The sequence below is a fragment of the Epinephelus lanceolatus genome, chromosome 8, assembly GCF_041903045.1.
Source record: "Epinephelus lanceolatus isolate andai-2023 chromosome 8, ASM4190304v1, whole genome shotgun sequence".
NCBI classification, from domain to species: domain Eukaryota; kingdom Metazoa; phylum Chordata; class Actinopteri; order Perciformes; family Serranidae; genus Epinephelus; species Epinephelus lanceolatus.
In genome coordinates, this window is record NC_135741.1 from 16,775,055 (window position 1) to 16,792,979 (window position 17,925).

General features: G+C 40.0%; 1 protein-coding gene across 2 annotated transcripts in view; it reads left to right on the forward strand.

The window, feature by feature from the left end:
- fgd (faciogenital dysplasia) overlaps positions 1-17,925 on the forward strand; it is an 87,180-nt gene that overhangs the window by 58,892 nt on the left and 10,363 nt on the right. For both annotated transcript variants that reach the window (XM_033629097.2, XM_078169915.1), the window contains exons 5-13: positions 1,908-1,997; positions 7,653-7,789; positions 11,037-11,193; positions 11,662-11,800; positions 14,905-14,963; positions 15,515-15,661; positions 15,771-15,863; positions 15,970-16,049; positions 17,855-17,885. In XM_033629097.2, coding sequence (XP_033484988.1) covers positions 1,908-1,997; positions 7,653-7,789; positions 11,037-11,193; positions 11,662-11,800; positions 14,905-14,963; positions 15,515-15,661; positions 15,771-15,863; positions 15,970-16,049; positions 17,855-17,885 — 933 coding nt within the window. The remainder of the gene's footprint in view (positions 1-1,907; positions 1,998-7,652; positions 7,790-11,036; positions 11,194-11,661; positions 11,801-14,904; positions 14,964-15,514; positions 15,662-15,770; positions 15,864-15,969; positions 16,050-17,854; positions 17,886-17,925) is intronic.

The window sequence follows — 17,925 nt, forward strand, 5'->3', positions numbered from 1 at the left end:
GTAGCATCAAAGTGATACAGATAGAGTACTTACTTTGAAATAATCCCCTTTTTTTATCAGAAGCCACAGGCGTATAGTGTAGCCATACTTTCAGACATTTTTGTTGCATCGCAGCACGCTGAACTCCCAACTCCATCAGGTGCACCGCGCTCACCTTGCACTACACCACAGACTGTGGGTTGTAGCTGCTGCAGTAGTGGGTCAATCACTCATCGCATTGAATCAAAGAATGCATGAGGTGAATGACTACGAGCAAAACCATAAAAATAGTCTTTTTTGTCTAGATCTTGGTACAAAAAGGATCAAATGCAGATATAGTTTGACTGGAGAAGTGTCAATTCTGCTTGATAAAGGGTTGTTTTGGTTGATACCTTAAAGGTATTGCGCACCGATACCCAACCCTGAGCACAGTAGTTAATTTTGAGGCGACCGCATGTACACCATCCTGTGGCACTAAAACCACAATACACAAGTTATTCAAGTAATGTTTGCTAAAAACTACAGCACCCAGCTGTTTTAGGAAATTAGTCTTAAAAACTGACAAGCTGCGGAAGATGGGAAGCACTGGTACATGGTTGGGGGTTTTTTCCATCAGATTTGTGGACAATAAACAAAAATATAGAATATCATCAGCTTTAACCTTTAACGTTTTGTAGTTAAAGCCTTGTTTGGTTGATAAATAATTGGTATTCACATGAAACACAGATTATTTTATAGTATCACATTCAAATCTTTAGTAACTGACCTTTGCTAGCATCACCAAGAGGAATGCATTTCATTAAGTGAGCTCATGTTTGGTAATATTGACTCCATCAAGCACCTCCAATCATTGTGATCGTTATTTTAACACTTTATTTATTCATTTATCCCATTTATGTAGTATTAACAGTACAGAAAACAACAATGACAGAGAAAATGAAAATAAAGATATGTATTACAGTTAAATAATTATAGACTAATATACTGTTCACGCATTTAAATGACAAAAATAAGGGCATCATTTTGCAGTAGACCATTTATATCACAATTACATACTGTAGGTGTCGAAGTATACTGCAACGACTTTACAGATCAAGACCACAAAAGAGATATATAACTAAAAAATCAACAGAAAACAAATAAATAAACAAATAAGATAATGAATTTAATCATAACATGCTAAAGTTGTCGACAGTCAGAATAGTTGGAGGTCAAAATGTCGTCATTTAAGTGATCCATTTAAAATGAACCTCTGTTTCTCAACATTGAAGGCACATCATGACCTCATGACTTCATCCTTTCTATGAAATATGGAGGGCAGGCAGCCTTCCATCTAATCAGGATTAATTGTTGAGCAAACAACAGGCAAATTTGAAATGAGGCTTTCCAGTAAATTGCCATAAATGGATTTGGGACCACAGATTTAAATGGACCTAAACAAGGCCATGATTGCTTTTACAGTAAACATTCCACTTATCTCAACTCAACATAACAAACCCATAATTCTTGTTTTACACTTATAAACCAACAACAATAAACCAAATGATTTTATTTTCAAAAGACTTTGCTATACAAGAAGCAGTATAAAGGTGAAGGAGGGATGAAAGTTCTGCAGTGTATCGTCTGCTTTGGTCGACTGTTGTGACTAATGCATTAGTGTAGCTGGTTTGAATTACATGACCGTGTCTCTGCTATGTTAGTCACAGAAACAAAATGTGTATATGATTTCAGCATTTTTTCAAAAACTGATTCGTGGCTATCATTTTTAAAACCGAAGGTGCCGTCTGCCTTGAACTCTGGATGCTGAACTCTTGTCTCAAATAATGAAGAACTGGGAGATTTCCTTAGTAATATGACAGAGTGTCTGTTCACATGTTATTATTGTCTGTTTTCATGCCTAATCCTCGGTATCTGTCTGTCTCCCTCAGTGCTCAGAGGCTCAGAAGCTCCTGAACATCGCCAAAGAGCTTCTCCAAACTGAAGAGGCCTACGTCAAAAGACTCAACCTCCTCGACCAGGTAACGTCCTGCTTCTGTCTCTTATTTCCTGTCAGTGTGGTTGTGAGTGTGTCACAGAGTGTTTTGGATGCCTCTGGTCCAAATTTCAATCTCCTAAGTGTGCCAGTGGTGTTAGTGATTGAGATCAGGGCTGAGCTGGATTAAAACTGGCACTGTGATCCACTGGACAACAAGCCCTTCCTCTGTTGACTGGATTACTCAGAGCGGTGTTAGCACAGTCATGTGAGGAACTGGTTGGGTGTGTGTTTTATATTTATACATGTGCAGCATAAATACAGCTTTGTCATCACAGAGCTCAGCATGTGCACGAAGAATGCGTGTCCACTGGATAGTGCAGCACATATTGGTGTGTGTGTGTGTGTGTGTGCGTGTGTGTGTGTTATCTGCCCTCACAGTACCCTCTTTCACTACTTGTATGTAAATCTTGTGGATTAAAGATGTTTCTTGACTCTTCACTGGGTTCATGATTAGAAAGCTCTTTGAAAAAACTGTTTGGGCTCCACGATGCTGCCCAGATTTAGCTGTTTTGGATGGAGAATTCCGCACCAACCATTAAAATAGTCCTGTAAACACTACACAAACTCCACCAGTTCTTCCATATTTACTCTTTTGAATTAATCGCACTGACAAAGAATGCAAGTCTCTGGAGCAGTTGAGCACTAAAGCTGCACTGATTTGTCGATTAAGTCAATCAAAAGAAACTTATTCGACAACTAAATGTCAAAGATTTGCTGGTTTTAGCTCCTTAAATATGATAATTTGCTGCTTTTCTTTGTCATATATGACAGTAAATTATGTATGATGCAGTAAACGTATGATAGTCTTTGGATTTTGAACTGTTGGGTGGACAAAAGGAGCAATTTGAAGACGTCACGTTGATCTGTGGGAATTGTGATGAGCATTTTTTTTTTACCATTTTTTGACATTTTCTAGACTAAACGATTGATCGGTGAAACTAATCAGGAGGTTAATTCATAATAAAACTAATTTTTACTTGCAGCTCTATTTAGCCCTGAGCTAAATTTTTCTGAAGGCTTTTACATACAAGATTCTTTTTTTAGTTACTCTATTAGTCATTTGCTTTGTAAAATATCAAGAAATAGTCAATAATGTTCATAACAATTTTACAAAGCTCAAGTTAACATATTTTAATTCTGTGTTTGAGTCCATTGAGTCCAAAACCCAAATAAGTTAAGTTTACTACTAAAAGCAGTACATATTGACATTTTAGTAGCTGCAGCAAGTGATTTTTATGGAACTGTTCCTTGAAGAATGATTTAAATGAGAATTCCTTTAAATGATGTCTCAATGTCTGGTGGTGCAGTTAGTAAATAACTTGATCTGAGGATACAGAGGTTAAAGGTTCGAACCACCAGGTTGGCAAGTACTACACTTTCTGAAAATACTTTCACTAACAGAGTGACAGTAGCTCAGTCCATAGGAAAATGGCTTGGGAACAGGACGGTCGCTAGTTTAAGTCCCCGTCAGGACCAAGTTTGGAGTGTGGACTGTTAACTAGAGAGGTGCTAGTTTCCCTCCTGGACACTCCCAAGGCACTAAACCCCCACCTGATTGGGCACCTATTCATGGGCAGTCATTTAATGCATGTATAATAAAAGGGTTGCAGTGATACACCTGTTTCAGGGTATACCAAGGGTATCTCCCCTTTATTTTAGTTATTTTCAAAGGGGAGACTCTTTACACAAACTTCTATTAACAAAATGGTTGCAAGCTTCAACTACAGTAATAAAACGTTTGTTTAACAACAACCCTTCAATTTTCATTCCTTGATCGGTCGTCCTGACTGATAATAAGATAAACTCCTTAATACCATGATATTATCTGACACGGTTATCGTACTGTGAAACTCTCATACTGTTGCAACCTTTATGTATAGGTCCTGTTTGTGAATGTGTGTATATTTTAGATCTGCATGTATGACAACAGAGTGAAAAAAATTGAATTTCCCCTCAGGGATTAATAAAGTATGTCTTCTTCTTTGTCTTTATTATTCTCTCTGGTAACATTTTATTTGGATGGTCCACCCACAGACAGTTTATAGAGTATTTGAGATTCAACTGTTTGGCTTTGTCTGTAGATGTTAAACAGATTATCTATAGACTTTATGTGGAAAATCAAGAACATACCTACATATTCTCAGTATAATTAGGTTGAACTTGAGTGAATGGTTGAGTCAGTAGTTCAAGTTCAGATGAGAGTATGTTCATAATCTGTTAAACATCTACAGACAAAGCTAAACAGTTGAATCTTAGCTAAATGTTACTAATACTAGTACTACTATCAGTAGGCCGTCCATCAGAATAAACTGTTCCCTTTCTTTACCGTCACAAGTCATGACCTCCTCCTGCACTCTGCTCTTTTGGTTCATCTCTGTAACCATCTCTCATTTTTGTAAACGCCTTTACTGTATATTTGCTGCAGCCTAATTTCAGCCTCTATTTGTGTTCCCTCGTGTCTGTGATGAGAACTCACTCGCAGTGGTTGAGTCGTCTTCCTCTTTGTTCAGTTCATGCGGTACAGAGATGCACTGTTGCCTTGTAACAGAACAGACATGGTTTATTTGCTACTGAGGGCAGAGAACCCTCACGGTTAACTTCCTGTTTTTGTCACAGCACTTTCGCACGACACTGGTTTCCATGGAAACGGTACATTGCTTTGCTGTGCCTGGCAGGGAGGCAGAAGGTGATGGGAGTGATGGGTGAAGGAATTTAGGACAGGAGTTACAACAGGTTATGTTTGGTTTCGAAGCTTAACCTGAGCTTTATAAGACTGCTACTGACAGATTTGATAGCTGATGATGGTACGCTAACCGTTCTTATAATCATTTAAAAGGGTTCTCCACTGATTTAGTGCTGCTCTTCCGTAAAGTTGTGGAAGTCACAAGGGAAAAATTTGGAGCAACAGAAGCAGAGATATCCTGACCTTTACTTCCTGCTATGGGTCAAGCTCTAAATACCATGGATCCTACATTTTCCATAATGCAATCCTTCATGTGTTTCATTAGAGCCTCCCTGCATGATTAACACCCACGTCTTTCAAACTCCAGACTTAATGCTGTAAATTCGGCTGCAAGCTGAGCTACAGTAACACTTAGGACATCCTCAGGGTTACTGACTTGACAAAGTTCCTCCAGAGTCACAAAGGACATAATACAAGTTAGTTAGTAAGACTTTGTTTAAATAGCACTTTTTAAAACACACAGCTACAAAGTGCTTCACACACACACACACACACACACGCACACACACACACACACATGAAAACTCTAAATGAAAAGATAAAGTAAAAATAAATGACAGTATAAAACACAGCACAATGAGAGACAGACCGGACTAAAAGAAACCAAACCATCAGACAGGGAAGGAGATCTGTAAAGATGAGTTTTAGAAGTGACTTGAAACAGTCCAGAGATTCGGCAGATCTTATCACTTTGGAAAAATGATTTCAGAGGGTTGGAGCTAAAACAGCAAATGCACGATAACCTTAAGTTTTTCAGCTGGAGCTGGGGGATGGATAAAAGGCTGAGATTTTAGGACAGTATTTGTCGAGACACAGAATGGGGAATTAAGAGATGAGAAATGTAACTGGGGGCAAAGTCATGCAATGATGCAATGCCTTATAGACCAGATAAAGTCAGATACATAAAATAAAGCGGTGCTGAGCAAATGCTGCCTCGATTAATTAGGTTTCAGCCACATAAGAAAAGGCCCACCAAAAATAAATCAACAGGCTATCAGTTTAAGTAAACGCTATATTTAGAGTATTTTCACCATTTTACCTCGCTGTCAGACAGCCCTTTCTGTCAGGGAACTGAAGCCGTTATCTCAAAGCCACCAGACTCCATTGACAAAAACAGTAATTTTACTTCACAGAACACTGGAGTTGCTGGTCTACCTTTAGCCCCTTTTACACTGCCAGTTGATGTGATGTAATGTTGGGACGTTTTGCCGGCAAGCTGCGAGCGTTTAGACACACAGAGCTGGATTGGCGAGTTGATCCAAGGTGCCCAATTTTCCACCTCATAGGGTAGTCACATTGGCGGAACCCGTTGAGTTTAAAAAGAACGAGGTGGCCTTCCGCAACAGGGAGGAGCTGTTGATGTCTTGTGGGAGGAGCTGTTGATGACGCCACATGTGCGACCCACTGGCGATGGATAAACGGGAAACAGCTGATAGCAGGAATGAGCAGCTAGTAGCAAGAGGGAAACACAAACCTGAAAGACACTGTAAAGATGAGCAACTGGGGAGACAAGGAATTGCGCGCCCTCCTTGCCCTCGCAAACGACGAGGCCATTAACCGTCAGATAATGGGGACGGTGAAGGACGGGCCGACTTATGAGAGGACTGACCAGCTGCGGCTTCCCTCCCATGTCACTGTTTATGTCACACGCTGAGCTACATGTTTTGTTACTTGCTCACGCCCCCCATTGCCCCGAAAAAGGTGCATTCTGTATGAACAGAAGTAGGTAGGTGGCATTTTGCCGCACTCTCCGATTTTGTTTTTATACTGCCAATGCTGAAAAAAGACTGATTGGGCTTTCCTGCAAATTTGCACAATTCCTGTTCAAAAAGGGCTTTTAATTTGATTGGTTAGTGTGTTTGGTAATGGGGAGAAAATATTCAAATGTAGAGTACGCTTTAACTGTTACTGGTTTTTTTTAGGTGGCTAGAATACATTTTGCCGTGGCCCCTGGTCACAGCAGTATATTGCTTAGTTCTGTGGCAGTAGATTTGGTTTTTCAAAGACACTAGCAAAGCAACACAGTGCATAAATTTTGCACAGCAGTAACGTACCAAAGGTTGGACCACTGTATTTAACTATATGTCTGTAAATGTTACAGTTACAGATGAAAATGACAATAGGAATAAACAAGTTTGCTGATTTCACCTATCTCTGCAATGCAAAACAATTGCCCCTTTGTTTGCCGGGAAGTGATTGTTGTTATTAGCGAGACATCGCAATGATTTGGTCCATATGCAATCAACAGAATCATGTAGTTTATTCTGAATGTTACAGGAAGCCAATGTAGGGATGCAAGAATGAATGTGATGTTGGCCCGATGGCTAATTTTAAACCAACTGTAGACGATGTAGAACGCCTTCTCTGAGAACAAGTAATGCAGCTGTTTTCACATGCTGAGTAGAGCTAACCTGCACTAGTGAACTGTTGTTGACTTGTAAAGTACTGTGGGTGGAGTGTCCCTTTAAAATTATTTATCAAGCACAAAAAGCCAAATGTTTGTCAGCTTCAGCCCCTCAAATGTTGTCAGATGACACCTTGGGCTCTGGGTAATCGTGATTGGCACTTGTCATAATTTTATAACATTTTATTTAAACAATTTAATTAAAGAAATAATAATAGTTAGTTGATGTGCTATACTATCAAAATCAAACTCATGTATCCATCCCCATAATGCCACCTGAGTAGTAAAGTCTTAGTGGACTCATGTCCTGCTGCCGGTCACACTTAAGAAGCTGAAGCTGGAGAAAATGTTTATGTGGATAAACAACAACATCTAAACTTCTCTGTCAATATTTGCATGCCTGCTCAATGAATAGGAGCCAGATTTGGGAGTTTTTGGAAACAGTTGTATAAGTATTTGTATACATATGTTGTGTTTTTTTGCCCCTGCAGGTATTTTGCACTAAGCTCACAGAGGCTGGAATCCCTCAGGACGTGATTACAGGGATCTTCTCCAACATCTCCTCCATCTACTGCTTCCATGACAAGTTCCTGCTGCCTGAGCTCAAGACACGCATCACTGGAGAATGGTGAGGAACAAACACAGCTCTCCAAATAGCATCAGCGTGACGTCACTGTAAAGATGGTTTGGCTCTGTTTGTGGTCAGTTAGGCAGTTGGTGCTGGCTGTAAATCTCGTGACAGCTGGGCGGCAGTGGAGGGCACTATTGTCAGGTTCTCAGTGGTGTCAGGTTTCTAGGTTGTGTGCTTCTGGTGTGTGTGTCAGACTTGCAAGTGAACGCACTTTCTGTCTTTTTTCGCAGTAAGCAGGAAATTTCCCCCCCGGTGTGTGTTATTGTGCCAACATCAGCCACCCTTGGTAGATAATGACTCCTCTAGAGGGCTGTGTTGAGGGAAATCACCTGTCACATTACGCTTCCCCTCACATTAGTTTCTGGAACTCATTAAAATCTATTGAGCTGGATAGAAAGGCTTAAATTCTGATACACAGCCACACAGTCAGAAAAGAAGTGCACCTTGGGAACAAACTTCATCAGAAGGATTAATTTGGGCAATCTCCCAGTAATTTTCTTGAAATGAATCTAATTTTTATGAGCCTTCATTTTGTTTCTCACTATTAAACAATATCTGGGGTAATATAACTTTGTACGTCTCGAAATGTCAATCTGTGAAATTCCAGGGGAAAATATATAATTGAAATCAACTAAAGCAAACTTTTAATCACAAACTTCACTAAGTTGGAAACAGATTTTGAGGATTTCCTTCCTAAACTGCACCTGGTAGTATTTGCATTTATAAAACAGACAAGTAACTTAAAGATATACTGTGCAGGAATTGCTGTCTGCTATTTAATTTGCTAGATTTGTGTTTTTATCTGCACTGTGTCTTCAATTTTTGTAGCTTCCTCTTGAATGTATGTGGTGCTTCTACCTGGTCGCTACCTTTTTATAAAGTCCCGACTTCACCTAAGCACTGTGCCCAGGAATGTCCAAACACAGATATGGCCGCTTTGCAACGCATACTGTGCAGAAATTGTTGGCTACTATTTGTAAACAGTATCCCAAGAGAAAATGAATGTGAAAGCATAACCCTAGCTTTGTCCAGTTGGAGTTTTGTCTTGCTATATGTGCGTTTTTTCGGTGCTGTGTCCAGGATTTTTGTAGCATGCTCTTCAATGCCTGTTGCTTAGCATCTGGCATCTGGAGCGCTGTGCCCAGGAACATGCTGAACGCTGCAAAATAAGATGAAAATAAGAAAATAACAGCAGAGGGTAGAGTCTGTCCAGATAAATACACCACCACACACTTCTAGTTGGTCTGACTGAGAGGGATACTTTGGTATAAGACAAGTCTATACATTGTTTTTTATTAAAATACTACATAGTATACCTTTAATTAACCGGGACAGGCTAATTCTACTGTTTGGATCCCCATTAGCCACTACCAAGATAGCAACTACTCTTCTTGGGGTCCACACAAGCAAACATTACATTATAAACTATTCATTCATTTTCCCTAACCACTTATCCTGTTAGTGGTCGCAGGTGTGCTGGAGCCTATCCCAGCTGACATTAGGCGAGAGGTGGGGTCCACCTCTCACCCTGGACAGGTCACCAGACTATCACAGGGCTGACACATAGAGACAGACAACCATTCACACTCACATTCACACCTACGGGAAATTTAGGCCCCGTTTATACAACGTCGATTTCAACTGAAAACGGTAAACTTTAGTTGCGTTTTGGCCGATCGTTTACACGACAGCGGCGTTTTGGGTGCCTGAAAACAGGTTCCAGAATGCAACTTTTTGGAAACGGCAGCATCTCCGTTGTCATGTAAACTTGCAATATACAGTTCCTCTGAAAACGGAGACTTTTCGCACATGCGCATTACGGTTCCAGTCACTAGGCACGCGTGAGAAAGTCGGCCATCACAACAACAATGCCGAGCTCTGTTTGTGCTGCTCACCCTGTTGATTTGAAGTGAAGTGTAGATCTGTTACTGTAGCAACTCCACCTCGTCGTGCATGCTTTCCACGCCATTGTGTCTTCTTTGTTTTAGTTTGTAATCACCACGTGGTAGAGGAAGGCGCTTCAGCGCAGGCGCATGGCGTCATGCCGTGGTGTTGCTTTGCAAATTGACACTGCCATCCATTGGCCTGGCGTGCATACTACAGCGTTTCCAGTAGATTTTGCGGCTCCGTGTGAACGGGGATCATTTCAATAACGTCGTCATATAAACACAGAAGCTTTTTTAAAACGCAAAGGACAGATTTTTCCGTTCTTAGAGAAACCGTTGTCTAAACAGGGCCTTAGAGTCACCAATTAACCCGCATGTCTTTGGACTGTGGGAGGAAGCTGGAGTACCCAGAGAAAACTCACACTGACACAGGGAGAACATGCAAACTCCGCAAAGAGGGGCTGCCTCGCCTTTATTTCAAACCAGGAAGCTTCTTGCTGTGAGGTTACAATGCTAACAACAATTCAAGGAACAAAATACAACAAGAAAACAGGAAAACCACAAAACCAATAAGAAAAAAACAAAAAAAAAACAGTTAACAACAATAAAACTACTAATGGCAACAATTACAACAACGACAACACGTAATCTCACTATATCTAAATTATCAGAAAAAAATAAATAAATCTACAGCCCAAAGGTGATGGCAGTATTTCAAAAAACAGCATATACAGTGATTGAGAGGATAAAAAGACCAAGAGAGTGTCGTATAAAGGTTCATACAGTCAGATATTATGTAACAAACTTATTTGAGATGAGCTGGTGTCAACCTCTTTTCAAAAGCAGCTGCACTTGTTAAACATGTAATGTCCGATGGTAAACCATTTCATAATTTCATTCCTCTGAACTGAACATTTCAAAATGCCCGTTGTCAAGAGATAAAATAAAAACTCTGACAAGCTGAACTTCCCTTTAAGATGAAGTGGAAGCTACAGGAAGTAGATGTGACAATGTAGCTAACAGAATTAGTTTTGTGACTTGATTAGTTTACATGTAAGAGCCACCTGGAAGTTAAACAAATACTAGAATAAAAAGACAAAATGGTGATAATACTTGTTTTCTTCTTCTACAAACAAGATACTGTATATGACATAAAAAAGAGGTTTCAAATAACTGTCAAATCAATACAACATACACTGCACAGTATCATGTTCCTCTACATCCTGTCTATCCATCACACAGATTCATACTACTGTATGAAAACTATGAAGTTCTGGAGGAAAGCAGCACCTACTGTAAGATTCTGAATTTTGACTTCACCCTTTGATTAACCCGTATGTTTGCTATGTTTGCTGTAGGGACTCCAACCCTCGTATTGGAGACATCCTCCAGAAACTGGCTCCGTTCATGAAGATGTACGGAGAGTATGTGAAGAACTTTGACCGAGCCATGGACCTGGTCAACACCTGGACGCAGCGGTCTTCACAGTTCAAGAGTGTGGTCCAGAATATACAGGTAGGTGTCTCTGTTTGTCGTCGTCCAATTGGATACCCCCTCTGCTGTTTGTTAGTTCGTTTTCCTCTTCTCATGCACAACTGTGTGTACTAGGAAAAACCTGGTCATATGTTTCTAATGATTGTCTATGACTAGTATACTCTGATTCATAACTGGTTTTAGGAGCATTTTTGTTTCTCTTGTAGTGGTTTTCAACTGGTCCAGCCACAGGGTTCAGATTTCTCCTCAGTCATTAGTTCAAGGTCCACACAGTTTAATGTTTTCAGCGTCATACTTGTGTTTGGTGATGTGTCGAGCTAGTTTGCTGTCTCTGTTAAGCAGCTGTCTCATTCTACAGCAGAAAAGGGCACTTCAAAATAAAAGCTCTGTGCTGGAAATTCACTGTACTTAAAGATAAAGTGTTCTTTACAAATTTGAAGTTTTTACTATTAATCAGCTCAAATCTTTGTTCTATGTTTGGACCGACAGAAACAGGATGTGTGTGGGAACCTGACGTTGCAGCACCACATGCTGGAGCCGGTCCAGAGGATTCCTCGTTACGAGCTGCTGCTCAAAGACTACCTGAAGAAGCTGCCTGAAGACGCTCTGGACCGAAAAGACGCAGAGAGTGAGACATTAGACCCTCTGTTTTCACTGTGAAGCACGCACTGCTCTTTCACCACTGGTCAACTGCAGGTTGCAGAGGAATCTTTCAGTTAGTCGTCTGTCTTCCTGTCAACCTTTATTTAGTTTTAACTTTCACCTATTAGTGTTTTGATAGCCGAGGTGCGAATATAGCACGTGTATCTTGGTGTCTGGGTCTGGGTCTGTCAAAACCCACCACAGGGTTCATGGTTTGATGCACTCACAATAGTTTTTGTCTTTTATTTTTACAAAGTTTGACTGAAAACAAACTTAAAAATAAACGTACAGCATTACATGAAGTAGTTCATTACCTATTTTAAACTAAATAGAAAAATAAGAAACGTCTAGATACCAATGTCCTCATAAAGATAAAGAGCAAATGTCTAGACTTGGTTTGGATTTCCAAATGTGAGTGCTGCCATTCAGCTAAACTTTATGCAGTAATTAGAGGTGGCATGAACACAATAATGTCAATGCAAAGAGCTGACAGGAGGTGAACCCATGCAGACTTACATTCCAGAAAGTGCAGGTGAAGCAAAGACACGTCCACTCGAGTTCATAATGCACAGATGAGCATTTGTGTTCACCCTGAGTTATGTAGCTCTGTGGCTGTGGAGGAGTAGACAGTAGCAGGTCTGAAGGAAACAAAGTAAAACTGGAGCTCCTGATAAGATTTAAAAGACTGTCTGAGCGGTCGTACACTGTCTATATCTGCTCTCCCTGTCACAGCCACTCTCCCCCGTCTGTGAACTATCGTGCGTCATTTCACCTTGTTGTATGTGAACACATCTTGTTTGAGAACGCTGACCCTCTCTAGATGTCGCTCCTTGCTGCTCCACTTTTAAACAAACCTTGTTAAGGAGCCAGTTGATGAGATTTAGCCTTGATAATACTTTAATTCATTGTTTCCACAGTTCTTTGCAATGAATATCATCACATTTTTTCCATTTGGCATTTACGTTCCAGAAAGACACAGATAAGATTCCATAAACTGACTTTCTTAAAAGTGCAACAAACAAATGCATCACAGTCTTTATCAGTCTTTTAGTCTTTTTAGTTTTTAGAGGAGGGCCAGCTGAACTTGCTTAAAAGGAGCTAAACACTAAAACTAAGAATTCCAGTGCGTTATTTCCATGGCCTAGAAAAGTTCATTCAATATTTGTGAACATGAGCTACTCTCTCTCAAAGCAAGAAACCAGAGATAAGTCTCAAACTTTTTTATACTCAAATGACCTTTATTCTATCGTAGTGTTCTCAATCCTGAGACAGAAAATGTGCCTACATACTCAGAACATTTTCCTGGGTGCTCTCAGCGTCATTTTAGAGTGCGTTCAGACCTAGAGTTGTCTTGCTTTGGTCTGGATCAGGGACTAATTTGTTACAAAGCTGCATAATTGCCTAGAGTTGGTTCGTGTTCTCACGGCAGCATTTTTAAGTGGACCAGATAAAATGCCTTGCACGAGAAAGCTGCTCTTGATTGGCCAGAATTTCCATGTGGAAAAAATCCAGGAAGTAAACAAAACGTTGAAGAAGAGCACACTTGCAAGATAAATGTGACACTTTCTAATGTCACAATGGAGGGACAACTACACAGGTTGATTTTAGCGCTGCTCATCATGGACTATATTGCTGTCATTGTTCATTTTAGTCAAACCATACAGTTTGAAAACGAGGCGCGGCTCCAACTAGAAAACAATGTTTTGATGCATTGGATGTGCTGAATGTGCATATTAAGGCAGTACAGGAGGAGGTGCACATTAATAATCCTCCAGGACTGTAACATGCTCATGTTTAACCCAAACAATGTGTCATGGGACTGTAGTTGGTTCAGATGGAGGTTGTTTTCACCACAGACGAACCGCACCAGAGTTCGTTTGTAACCAGACCAAGACCACCTCTTCAAAAAGGTCTCGGTCCGGTTGTTTTGGTGCACACCTGATTGTAATTGCTGTGTTCACACCTGCCCAAACGAACCGCACTTAGGGGGCAAACGAACTTGAGTTTGATTGAACCGAACCAAACAGGGCAGGTGTGAAAGCACCCTAAAACAGCTTTCGTAATACATTGTCTGTAGAGCAGCTTCAGACTTTATATTTGTGACATCACAAATTTGAGTTTTAGTTGTTCATGTTAACTAATATTTTTGGAGTGTCTTAGACCATAGAAATAACAAGAATAAATTTTGAAAATGGGCAAAGTCTCCCTTTAATTGACATGCAAGGAGACTCACACAAGCTAGCAAAAGTGATTTTTGCACACAATATTTGTATTGTTGGAAAAAAATCACCTTTTTTATCGATATACAAGTGGTCATTTGGGAGGTGAAGTATTCCTTCTGCATTATACACCAACAAGAATCAATGCGATGAAATAAAATAAAATTAGGTGTTGGTCTTTAAGATAAACAGTTTTTGTGTTGTGTGGAGAGAGACGTACTGTAGCCTCAGTAATGCCCTCATTAGGTTAACAGGATAATTTAATCTATCATGGAATCGATGGCAGAACATCCAGTGCCTCGTTTACACAGTAGTTAGTGTGACTCTCTGTGTGCAGCTCACCTCCTGCCTGGTAGAGACTGATTGCACATTCTACGTCATTGCCTCTCTCTTCATGCCCCAAAATTCCATTTTATGTGATCTGATGTCCTCCCACATCCGCGTTTCCATTTACCTGAGCATTAACTTCACCACACTGTGGTGTTTGGAGTCTGTGGAGGGGTTTTTCTCTCATCCTCTCCAGTTGAAAAAGCAGTTCATCACAGTTATTTTGGCCTCATTTCCTCCGGCTGAGTGTCTCTTCTGTTTATGTAGGCCATGATTAAGATGGCTGACTCAGGTGCTCACAAAGCTCTCTGCTGGCTAAAAGCCAGCCTAATGCATGCAGTGTGTTTAATGTTAAGACAGTGCATGTTAGGCTTTTTATCTGTTAATTTATATGATATAGCGAGTGTGACACTTCTGACAATTCTTGTTTTTCAGTGAGCTACAACTGTACTAATGTGCTCGATTCTGTTTTACTTCACCATGATCTTATCGTTGTTAATGCTGGATTTTATGCTAACATCTTATATGTGAATGCTTGTTACAGAGGCACTGGAGCTAATCTCGACTGCAGCTAACCATTCCAATGCAGCAATCAGGAAAATGGTAAGACTTTGAATCGACACTATGCTTCACTGTCTCGCATTTCTTCTTTTTGTCGTCATTTCTTTCCAAACTCTTTTCAACACTCCCTTTGCTGTCTCATTGAGCTTTAGACAAACCAGCTAATGTGTTACTCAATCAAATAGTTGCTGATGCTGCTCTGTCAGTCAGCAACATTGCATGTGTTTGTCTGAGGGAGTGAACAAGTTGAATTAGTACAGACAGGAAGTTGCTGTTTCCTGCCTCGAGTTTCACAGCTTGCGGAAGCCTGACTTTTTAACACTCATCCTCCTCTTCTCTTTCCTCTGTCTGGCCATCTCGCTCGCATCTCACATCCTTAAAAACAACTCAAGCAGACAAATGCTCTTGTGGATCAATAACAAAATATAATACCTGCATTCCTGCCTTGCTGGGAAACCCATGAATGAATGAGAGGCTTACTTGATAATAAAATAACCCCCTCTGGTGGAGTTTGGTGTAAAGCTCCATCTGTCTTCCCACTCTCAAGCTTCTGCCTCTGCTGTTCTCATTCTCCTGTTGCCTTTTGTTTGCAGGAGAAGATGCACAAACTGCTGGAGGTTTATGAGAGGCTCGGAGGAGAGGAGGACATAGTTAACCCAGCCAATGAGCTCATCAAAGAAGGACATATCAAGAAGATGTCAGCCAAAAACGGAACAGCACAAGACCGATACCTCTACTTGGTAAGAAAACTAAAGTGTGAAATTGAGAAATACCACACTGAAGGACGATCTTTATATGAGTCTTATTATCTGTACCTCTCATCAACTGCATCATCTGTCTCTGATCTAGTTCAACAATATGGTGCTATACTGCGTGCCTAAACTCAGACTGATGGGACAGAAGTTCAGTGTCAGAGAGAAGATTGATATCGCCGGCATGGAGGTGCGGTTCCGCTTTCTCATCCTGTTAGATGTCTTTTATTTTCTTCCCTGGCCTTTTATTTATTCGGGTGGCTGCAAATCCAATTTCCTCTGTGTCTTGACTTCAGGTGCAGGAGAATGTGAAGCAGAACCTTCCTCACACATTTGCCATCATTGGCAAGCAGCGTTCACTGGAGCTGCAAGCCAGGTAAAGATATCTGAATCTACAGACTCTGAGCTGACATTTGAAAATGTGCTGTTACCGTATAAAATGCAGTTCATTTATACTGAGCTCACAAAGTGTTCAGTAGTAAATGAATTATGAGAAATAAGACTTTATGTAAAGGGATAGTTCTGATTTTTGAAGTGTGGTTGTATAGTCAGTGTATTACCTACAGTTGATGGCAGTCAGCACACATCCAGTTTGGAGAAGCAGCAGGAGTACCGACACAGAAGCTAGGCAATGTATTGCTGTGGATCAGGGGGCAGGAGCAAAATGTGTTTTAGCTGCTTAAAAAAGTCCCACCAAAAAGAAATCTATAACAGTGCAAGTGTATGCAATATTAAGAGTATTTTTTACCCCTTTACTATACCATCACACAGCCTGCTCCGATAATTTGTTAACAGTTCCCCATATATGTTCCCGTCAAAGCCACCAGATTCCTTCGTCAAAAACTGTAATTTTAGCTCACTGAACATGGGAGTTGTTGGCATAGGCGCACTGCTGCCTTGATCAGTTTGTTTGTGTTATTGTGTGACTTGGGTGAATCGAATTAACTTTCTTTTTTTTTTTTCTTTTTTTTTTATGCCAAAGTTAATTTACTGTTTTTCACAATGGAGTCTGGCTTTGAGAAAAACATTCCAACAGCCTTCGTTTCCCTTCGTACATTTTACTGTCTGACGGAAAGGTAAAGTGGTGAAAATATTCTCAATATAGCACACTTAAAGTGTTGAAGAATTTTTTTAAATGGGACTTTTTAGGTGGGTAAAATGTGTTTTTCTTGCTGAGCCCTCCCCAGCAGTACATTGCTATACCTTCAGTGGTTGTACCCCTTCCTGCTTCTCCAAAGTGGGTGTGTGCCAACTGACATATACTGTATGTACTGTCCATGGATTAGTTGTTCGCATAATCCCATTTAAAAAGATGCGAACTATCCCTTAAAAATCATAAGAAGGCATAACTATATAAATTGCAAAATACTCTACAGCTCATTTTATTATTATGAAATGTTATTTTACTATTATTATTATTATTATTATTATTATTATTATTATTATTATAGGCCTTTTAACGGAGTTGGAGTTCATAATTATTTCGTTAAATAAATTTTGTTTTATAACTCTAGTTTAGTCTGTTTAAAATTAAAAACAGCTCGTATCACCCCATAGTACAATTTAAAAGATGTTATTTTTACCAGTAAAACTTTAAAATAATATCACAATTTCTTTTACACAGTGACTTTTATTTCATAATATCACTTTTCATAACTGTGGTATTATCACCTGTCACTTTAGCAGGCCCAACTAGCTAACAAGCGAACGAGCTAGCTTGTGTTAGCTCAAGAAAGTACTCTGCGTATTTGCTCTTCTGAGTTGTCTGTCTTTGTCTGTGAAATATATTTAAAGTCAAAACACTGCAGAGGTAAATCTGAATTAACCAGTTAATTGTTGCTGTTAAGTGTGGCTCTTACTTTGATGCTAACCAGAGCTCACAAATCAGCTTAGCTGTTAGCTAGCTAGGTCAGTAGCATGTCCAGCAGTCTGAACAACTGCTAACACAAAGTTAGCCACTTAGCTTCGTTACAAGCTAGCTGCTGCTGTAAATACAGTAGCTAGACACAACTACTTACACTTACAAAGATGCATGTGCTACCTCAAATACCTAGCCAACAAACTAAGCTGGTTTAGATTATGATTATTTCATGTCTGCTAGCATGGTCTAAGGTGAATATTGCAATAATCCAAGCCATTGCTTTTTTAAAATAATCCCATGATGTTTTATTTGCTTTACAGGACAGCAGAGGAGAAAGAAGATTGGATTCAGGCAAGGATCACACACATGCTTGCATAGCTACAGTAGTACA